Source organism: Phyllostomus discolor, chromosome 2 (genome assembly GCF_004126475.2).
Source record: "Phyllostomus discolor isolate MPI-MPIP mPhyDis1 chromosome 2, mPhyDis1.pri.v3, whole genome shotgun sequence".
Lineage (NCBI taxonomy): Eukaryota > Metazoa > Chordata > Mammalia > Chiroptera > Phyllostomidae > Phyllostomus > Phyllostomus discolor.
In genome coordinates this window covers 99,940,287-99,949,583 of record NC_040904.2, presented here as the reverse complement: position 1 = coordinate 99,949,583, position 9,297 = coordinate 99,940,287, and the positions used below count along the sequence as shown (strand labels likewise).

The 9,297-nt window shown below is 37.4% G+C and overlaps 1 protein-coding gene across 1 annotated transcript; it reads right to left on the bottom strand.

Moving 5' to 3' along the window:
- Positions 1-722: 722 nt before the first annotated feature.
- NDUFB4 (NADH:ubiquinone oxidoreductase subunit B4) lies at positions 723-4,961 on the bottom strand. The gene is made up of 3 exons (XM_028504604.2): positions 4,734-4,961; positions 2,038-2,184; positions 723-840 (listed from the first exon to the last, which is right to left on the bottom strand). Exons 1-3 carry the CDS (start codon positions 4,911-4,913, stop codon positions 778-780), a joined length of 390 nt encoding a protein of 129 aa, XP_028360405.1. The 5' UTR covers positions 4,914-4,961; the 3' UTR covers positions 723-777.
- Positions 4,962-9,297: the final 4,336 nt, after the last annotated feature.

Here is a 9,297-nt window from a genome sequence, read left to right as displayed (position 1 = left end):
AAACCAAATATTATTTATTATAAATCACAATGTCCTAAGACTTCATTATCTCCATGCTACAGTGTGGGAAATGCAGGCCTGGTATTCCAGCTGCTAAGCTAGAACTAGAATTCTAGCCCGTATCTGTCCTCTAAAGCCCATTTTTCTAAACTATTTTACTTCTGTTCCTCAGCATGGCTTCCACCTTCTGTCTTCTCATCCCGCAGTGACCCCCCAATCATGCCATACCCAACACACCTTGCCCTGTTATACTCCTGCTTTGCCCTGCCAACCCTGTGAACTTTAGCACCTAGATCAAATGCCATCTCCCTAGACACTGCTCTTCCCTCAGCTTGCCTACAGCACTGTCCTGAATCTTCAGGATATTTTTCACCACACTGTTGTTACGGTTCTGCTGCATTATCACTGGGACTGGAGCCAGACAAGAGCTTAGGTATTAAGTAGTACCAGACACATAATAAGCACCCAAAATAATAATTGTTGAATAAACAGTTGTCAGGGTGTGTATTCCTTAAGCAGAGCACCCAGGTTTGTCTAACTGACTGTTGTATTCCCACCATATAGCACGGTGCCTGGCTCACAGTGGGCATGCATCTGCGGAATGATGAATAAACATACACCTGTTTCTTCACTAAACTGTGAACCCTCACAAAGTAGGGATCCTATAGTGCCCGGCAAATGTTTGTTGAATCAAGGTAATATTAAGAAAGAGAAACTATTTCATGATCAATAGAAGATTTATTTAAACAGTAATACATGTAATCATAATTGCCAGATTTAATATGAGATGTTAAATGTTCGATCCCATTTTCCTTCCTTGATAAGTTTTTCTTTTCTGTCCTGAAATAAACAGGAAAAAAGAAAAATATTAAAAACAATGCATTCTGGCACAACCCATGATACAACACTAAAAGTCAGGAATGAAACACACCAAACCTAATTCCAACCCCCCACCATCTAAAACCTGTGGAGTTAAGAGTGAGGAAGAGGTAGTCTGAAAAAATAAAGGAACAGTAAGAAACTACTGCTACTGAAAAATGTCTTCCCCACACTTAAGTAAGTAAAATTGTATTACCCTAATAAGAAGCAGCATATACAGAAAGCAAAATGCAAACACCTTCTGGGTAAGTGTGGCCTACCTTTCTGTTAAGCAATATTTATCAGATCATCAAAATCTGTATGTTCTAACAGGAGAGTGGATTGTCTGGTTTAAGGCAGAGCTAGATAGGTGGCTCCAGTCTCAATGGCAATATGAGGACTGGAAGCTGGGGCTGGGGTTCTAGTATCACAGTGGTCTAGTGTCAAAGGTAAGCTTGGCTTTCCCTGCAATCATATACCCAGGCCTTTGGTGGCAGTGAGTCCCAGGATGGGCTGCTTTTGCTTTTCTTTTGTTCAGGTTTTAACATTAATTTGCAAAATGTGAGCAATATAACTAGAATTCACACAAATAAGAAACACACTAAATGATTTATGTATTTTGCTAACACTTAATCCCATAAACATCTCTTTTTAAAACAAATGAACTAAAAACACTAAATACAAAAATTTGCAAAGATAATATATAAAAGTTAATCAGAATAAGAACGTTTAACTTCTGCACATCTAATAAGAAAAAAGAAATTAACTTTTTAAGTTACTTTCATATTCTCTTGCTTAATATTCATAGTATAGTTTCCTTACATTATCTAAAATACAACAGAAAAACTCTTTTATAACCTAAGTTTTAGAAATTTAAATTGACCAATTTATTACTTTAAATTCTAGAGCAACCATTAAACTTGCAAGACTCACAGACTATAGCGATTTTTAACAAAGAATATTGCTATGAGTTGAAATGATAAATAAAACCAAATACACAACTCCAATTATGTTTTATCTCTTGCTGGAAAGGAGTAAGATAAAGAGAGGAAGTGAAGGAAAAGTAGAGGGCCCAGATAGGAGGCACACTGGTGCAATCATCAAGAGAACAGCTGCAGCCAGCACAGGATGAACCTATCACGCAAATACTAAACCTTGGGTCCCAATAATAATACTTACTCTATCAGTTTTAAAAACGTAATACCAGAAGAAGAGGGGCCCAAATCCAATCACAGCTCCTAAGAGTGAGGTCTTAGGAGTGGGTCTGAAATTGGGATAGATATTTGCTGATCTTGCATAGGTCCAACGAGTCAAAGCAGGATCTTCCTAGAACAAAAAGTTACAGGTATTTACACACGGCCACACTGAGAAACAATCTAATTCAGACTTTTGTGCGGGAGCACAGGAGATGCTTTCCTTTTGTTCTCTACTACAGTTAAAGGTATACTCTGAATATTCTTAAACAGCTTGAGGGAAGATCTTTCACTTCTAGTATTTGCTGAATAATTCTCTGATGATCCTGTTCAAATCCTTCAGAATTTAAAACACTTTTATAACACCCTTTAGCTTTCTATTTATTTCAGATTTCAGTAGCCTAATCTTTTAAAAGCTGCCAGAGAAGCCACTTTTTCTCTTTGGTCATTTTTATCTGTTGTTTTCAGCCTCTTTGTCTTCTTGAAGTGTGACCAACAGACCCACATAGTATTCCTGAGACAGCAAGCACATTTCATATGCTCTATCACACTTTGTACTTTGTTTACAGACCCTTTATAATGTTACCCCACACTGGTCTTTCCAGGCTACAAATAAGCTGCAGGAAAGTGAAGACTGAGGTAGGCTAACTATGAACTTTAAGTTTTTTAAGCTGACTTGGCTGATATTTTATGGGCAAAATATTACATTTCACACTATTAGAAAAGTTTTGTAGAAAGGATAAGGTCGTTGTTAAAGAAAAATAATCATTGCCTTAAGAAAAATCCTAATTGTCCATTTCAATGTTTATACAGAATAACTATGTAAGATAACAACCCAAACACATAAACCTCCAAAATGATTTTACAAAATTATTCACTCAAATTAACAAATAGATAAAAAAAAACGAGTGAAATCAGCTTTAAAATCTTAATACTAAGCTGTAAGGAGAACACTTAAGGTCCTAACCAGTATCAAGAGGGTATAGTTGGTAGGACTAAATCACTTAAACTGGATCTTACACAGTAACTTTTTAAACCACGCTGCAGAAACAGCCAAGTTTGTTTCTGCAGTTACATGACAAAACGGAAATTGCCCTAGGTCACAGAACTAGAAAAGAGAAACTCGGGAGTTTAAACCTCACCTTCGTCTGGCTCAAGGCCTTATTCTTTTTCACTATATTATACTATCTAGCACACCCAACCTAACTGTGTATATATATAATAATGTCTCTCTCTGCACCTTCTTTCCAAATAAATGGTTCTGGCAGGAGATGGTAGAGCCAACTGGTTAAACAGATGCTTTAGGTCACTTAGACCAAGGTTCAAATTCTGCCCCATCACTTGCTAACAGTTATCACTCTATGAACTACTTGTCTTTCTGATGTTGTTTTCTCATCTGTAAAATGGGGATAGTAATGGAGCTTAACTGTTTAAATAGTTGTGATATTTGAATAACATTCAGAAAAAGTTCAGACAGTGCCTGGGACATTGTAAATTTCCTCAATTCTCCTACCTTCTAAAAATTCCTACCAAATACTAATGCAACTGTTGAGAAAAGTATTTTTTAAAAAAATTACATTTGATATCATAGTTAAACAGTTCTTGTACAGTAAATTATCAAAAAGCATGCTTGTTAAATAATAATTATTAGTTTGCTGGGCATATGTGCTGGGAATTTTACACAGACTACCTCATTTAACCTCACGATAATTCTATAAAAAAGGTAATACCATTCCCCTAACAGAGGGGTTAGGCAAATTCCCCAAGGTCATATACAGGGTGAGGAAAAAGGAGGTTTCAGTTGTTGTATGGAAAATAACACAATAAATAACAAGTAATAATGTAAGTTTCAAGACCAGGCCAGTGTGGCCAAGCAGATGGCCATGTGCTAGAAGGCAAGGAGCTAGAGTTCTAGCTGAGGAAAATTTAAGGCCGGGAAAGGCAAATAAATCCTCCTCCCTCCTTTCTTTAAAATTCATGTTTAAAAAAAACAAAAGTTTCAAGTATTAAAAGTGTGCCTTCTCGGGTTGAAAAAAATGAATAAACCTGTGTTTCACATACTCAGAACTGTATGCCTACTTTTGCCTTATGCTGTAATTTGCTAGTATGTAGCATCTTGGAGTTTGCCTCCAAAGTCCAAAGCTTGAACAAGCTGCAAGGTCTTTGGGTCTTTAAAATCATAAAGTGAAGAATCACTATATTTCCATCCTGAGAGAGCAGCATTGCTATGAACTGCGCTAAAAGGTGCAAAACAGCTTTTAAAAAATACACATTTTCGAACGCTCATTACAAGCCTGGCACTGCTGTTCAGTGCCTTTTCTCACTTTACCTTCATAAGGAATTGTTATTCCCATTATTCAGACAGCAAAACTGACGGTAAGCAGCAGAGTTAAATAACTTTCTGAAGATCTGCCTGGCGAGAGGTGATCAAAGGCGAGACTCAAACTCAGCCAGTTGCTGCGTCCAGACCCCGTTCTATGAACCACTTAACTTTCTAAGGTCAAAGGGCTAGTGAGTTGGCCTGCTCTCTATCTTAGGGGCCTGGACGACGACCAACGTCTAAGATACTGATTAGGAACAGTGGCCGCCCTGCTACTAAGTCCCCTTAGGCCAATCTGGGCTGCCCAGCCTCAGCCCATCCGCAACGGGCCCTGGATTCCCGCCCAGCCGACCCCCACTCACGATGAGCCCGTGGCGGCTGGGGTCGTTGTATTGAAGCAGGTACTCCCTTTTAAGCCGGGCTCTAATGGCCAACCGCTCGGCTTGCGCTCTCCGGGTTTCCGGAGATATGTCATATTCAGCTGGGTCAAGGGTAGAGGGCAAAGTGGCCAGTCGCGACGGCTTGTACTCAGGGATCGACATCTTGGTAACCTGGCGCACAACTGCGCCTGCGCGAGCCCCGTCCTCTTTATTCTGACCTTAATCCCCAGGAAGTGCGCCTGCGCGTTAGCCGGCGTTCGGAGACTCGGTGACGTAGTTCAACCTCTAACAGTCCGAGCCCGTCGTTGCGATCCGCGCATGCGCAATGTGCTTTCTTCGCTTTACAACCTTTTCTATCCACTGCCCCTTCAATCTATCGCGTGTTGTTTCTTTCTAGCAACCTTCTCTACTGACGTGACAGAGTTTATTACTTGAAGTCGAGGTGTGTGCAACTGAAAGAAACAGGAAATGGAACTGATTGTCAAGTATTGTTTCAGTGTGGATCCATAGAAGCTGTGTGATAAGTCATTTAGGTCTCTGAGTTTTCTATATCCAGGAGATAATGGCTCGTAGTCTGTCCATCTAGCAAAGTTATTGTGAGGATTAAGTTAGATAATGAATAGATGCCAAAATTCTTTGCAAAATTTAATTTCCCAGCCAAGAAAAAGAGAATAAGCTTTTCTATATGTTGCCACATTAGATCCATATAACATATGTGGAAGAGTGTTTTTCATAGGCACGAAATAATGTTTAGTAGGAGAATGAGGTTATGAGAAGTGATGCCTGCCTGATTATAGTAGGTCAGACAAAAATTGAATAAAGCTTCTGAAAAAACAATGTTGGTTAAAATACTAACAACTGTTACCTAAAATCCCTTAGCACTCTTCAGGTGCTAAAAATGAAAAACATCCTTAAAGATATGACAATGTGCTAAGGGTCATTATGTCTTACTGCGAAAGATGATTCAGGGAGAAAAAGAAGGTAACCGAAAATGGAACCTTCTCCATCCCTATTGTTTTCTCCCTCCCCTACTATCCAAGGGAAAAGAGCAACTTCAAGTTGCATGGCAGGGTCTTGGGTACCAAGCAGATAGTCCTCAGGAGTCCAAATAAACAGTATTTCCAGAACTCAGACAAGGAAAGCTGGATCAAAAGAGCGCTTCAGGTTGGGTGAACTGTCTGGGGACATGCAGGTATGTTTGGAAAATGGTTGCTAGGCAGAGGAGGGACCTACAAAGTGTTGGCACTTGAAAGTGGTGAGGAGCAGCACTGCTGTCAAATTTATTCAACATTTTAATACTGTTTTAAAGTATTTATTAAGTGCCCACAGCATGAAGCACACTGCACCCTAGTCAATCTTCTAGGTTCACTGGGGAAATAGAGAAGAAATGAAGGATGTGATCTTTGTTTTTGAGAAACTGACAATCAGGAAGTAAAGAAAGAACAGACTGAATATGGTAATATTTGCGAGGCATTTTAATGTCCAAATGAATAGAGAACAAAATGCACTCCTGAGAATGCAGACTGAGGGAATGTAGAAAAAAGAAACTTGAGACAAATCACTCACACTCAATTTTAAAGGAGAAAGAAAACAGAAGTTTTGTTTTTTTAAAGGTGTTTAAAATATTAAGAAAACAAAATGAAAAGTAGGAACAGGTTATAAATTCTAAAAATTCTAAAGACTACATTGATAAAGTTTCAAAAACTATCTGTTTATAGGTTAGACACCGATCTAAGAAGAAGGGCATGTAAAATAAATGGAAGAAAAAGGAAAGGTGTACGGTGAGGATAAGCCAGTTGACAAAGTTAAAAAGGACTTTTAAGGTTTAGAGGGAGGGAGACAGTAAATAAACATCATTTTGCCTTAAAGTAAGGTGGTTATTCCCACATTTGCTTAGTTATCATGAGAATCCCTTAAAGTTTTTTTTTTGTTATGTTTGGTTTTTGTTTTTGTTTTTTGCTAGTGCAGATTCAGAATTGGTTTGGCAGAGGAACCCAGGAGTCTGTAGTTTTTACAATTTCTTGGAGGGGGGATTCTTACAATATTGAGTTTTGGGAAAATATAGAGATGAGTCCAAGAGGTCTTCTTTTCCTCTTCCTTTTTCCAGAAAAGGCCCTCTTAGGGTGAATCTATTGAAGATGGAGACCTGGACTACAGAATGAAAGAAAAAGACTTAATTGGGACTTTATTTTGAAATAATGCAACCAAAAATATGAAAATGAATTTATCTTATATTTAATATACTTTAGGTTACAATTATAAATGTGTGCTAATTTGTATAAAGCAAGTAGTAATTTGTGAGGACTTTATTTATATACAGCTTTATTACCTTTCACTTTGCATTTGATTTTTGCAGCAGGGCAATATTTTCATAAGTTTTGAAGGGTTTTATCCAATTTTCCCAGTCTTCTCTTAATCCTTTAAAACTAAATTATTTCCTTTACAATCATTGGTGTAATTATCATTCTTAGTGATTTTCTTTTTTTCATGTGTTACCTGGTCTGATTCTGTGAGCTCTTCTTCCCTTATTAGTGACTTTGCATGTGGATCTGGCAGTTAACCAACATTACTGTCATCAGTTTCATGAACTGCCATACCTTTTTCAGGATTTTCAACATACTTCCATTGTGTTTCAGGGTTGGGTATTCCAAATGAATGGCCAAGACTTTGATAGGGGTGGGTGTAGGCACTAGGATTTGTAGATGGAACAGTGTAAGTTGGCAGCAATTTCACAAGTGGTCATGACTTCAATGAATATTTTACACTGTCAAGCTGCTCTCTATCTATGAGTCTGTCTCTATTTTGCTTCTTTGTTCAGTTTGTTCATTAGATTCCACATATGAGTAAAATCATATGGTATTTGTCTTTCTCTGACTGGCCTATTTCACTTAGCATAATGTTCTCCACATCCATCTATACTGTTGCAAAAGGTAATTTTCTTCTTTTTTATGGCCAAGTAGTATTCCATTGTGTAAGTGTTCCATAGTTGTTTTATCCACTCATCTACTGATGGACAATTGGGTTGCTTCCATATCTTGGCAATTGTAAATAATGCTACAAAGAACATAGGGGTGCTTATGTTCTTTCAAATTAGTGTTTTGGGTTCCTTTTGGTGTATTCTGAGAAGAGGGATTACTGGGTCAAAAGGCAGATCCTTTTTTAATTTTTTGAGGTATCTCCATACTGCTTTCCACAGTGGTTGCACCAATCTCCATTCCCACCAATAGTACAAAAGGGTTCCCTTTTCTCCACATCTCTCCAGCATTTGTCATTTGATGACTTGTTGATGATAGCCATTATGACAGATATGAGGTGATACCTCACTGTGGTTTTAATTTGCATTTCTCTAATGCTTGGTGATATTAAACATCTTTTCATATGTCTATTGGTCATCTGTATGTCATCTTTGGAGAAATGTTTATTGAGTTCCTTTGTCCATTTTTTAATAGCATTTTTTGTGTGTGTTGAGTTTTGTAAGTACTTTATAAATTTCGGATGTTAAACCCTTATACATGTATCTCTGAATATGTTCTCCCATTCAGTAGATTGTTTTTTTATTTTGCTGATGTTTTCCTTTGCTGTGCAAAAACTTTTTAGTTTGGGATAGCCCCATTTGTTTATTTTTTTTCTTCTATTTCCTTTGCCTGGGAAGATATATCTGAAAAAATATTGCTACAAGCAATGTCTGAGATTTTGCTGCCTATCTTTTCTTCTATGATTTTTATGGTTTCCGGTCTAACATTTTAAGTTTTTGATCCATTTTGAATTTATTCTTGTGTGTTGCATAAGAAGGTAGTCTAGTTTCATTTTTCTGTATATATCTCTCCAATTTTTCCAACACCATTTATTGAATAAACTATCTTTATTTCATATGTGCTTGCTTCCTATGTCAAATATTAATTGAATATAAAGGTGTGGGTTTATTTCTGAGTTCTCTATTCTGTCCCATTTATGTGTGTCTGTTTTTATGGCAGTAGCATGCTGTTTTTGTTTCTGTGGCCTTATAGTATAGTTTGATATTGGGTAGCATGTTTCTTCCAACTTTGTTTTTCTTTCTCAGGATCACTGTTGCGATGTAGGGCCTTTTGTGGTTGTATATAAATTTTTGAAACATTTGTCCTAGTTGTGTGAAATACATCACTGGAATCTTCATAGGAATACTACATAATGATGAAGGGAACACTCCAACAAGAGAATACAACTCTATTAAACACTGATGCACCCAACATAAGAACACCTAAATATGTAAAGCAAATCTTGATGAACATAAAGGGAGAGACCAACAGAAATACACCCATAGTAGGGATTTTAACACTCCATGGGCTTCAACGGATAGATCTTCCAGACAGAAAATCAACAAGAAGACTGGGGCCTTAAACAACACATTAAATCAAATGAATTTAATTGATATCTTCAGAGCATTTCACCCTAAAACAGCAAAACTTACATACTTTTCAAGTACACATGGAATGCTTTCTAGGATAGACCATATGTTAGGACAGAAAACAAGTCTCATGAAATTTAAGAAGATTGAAATCATATCAAT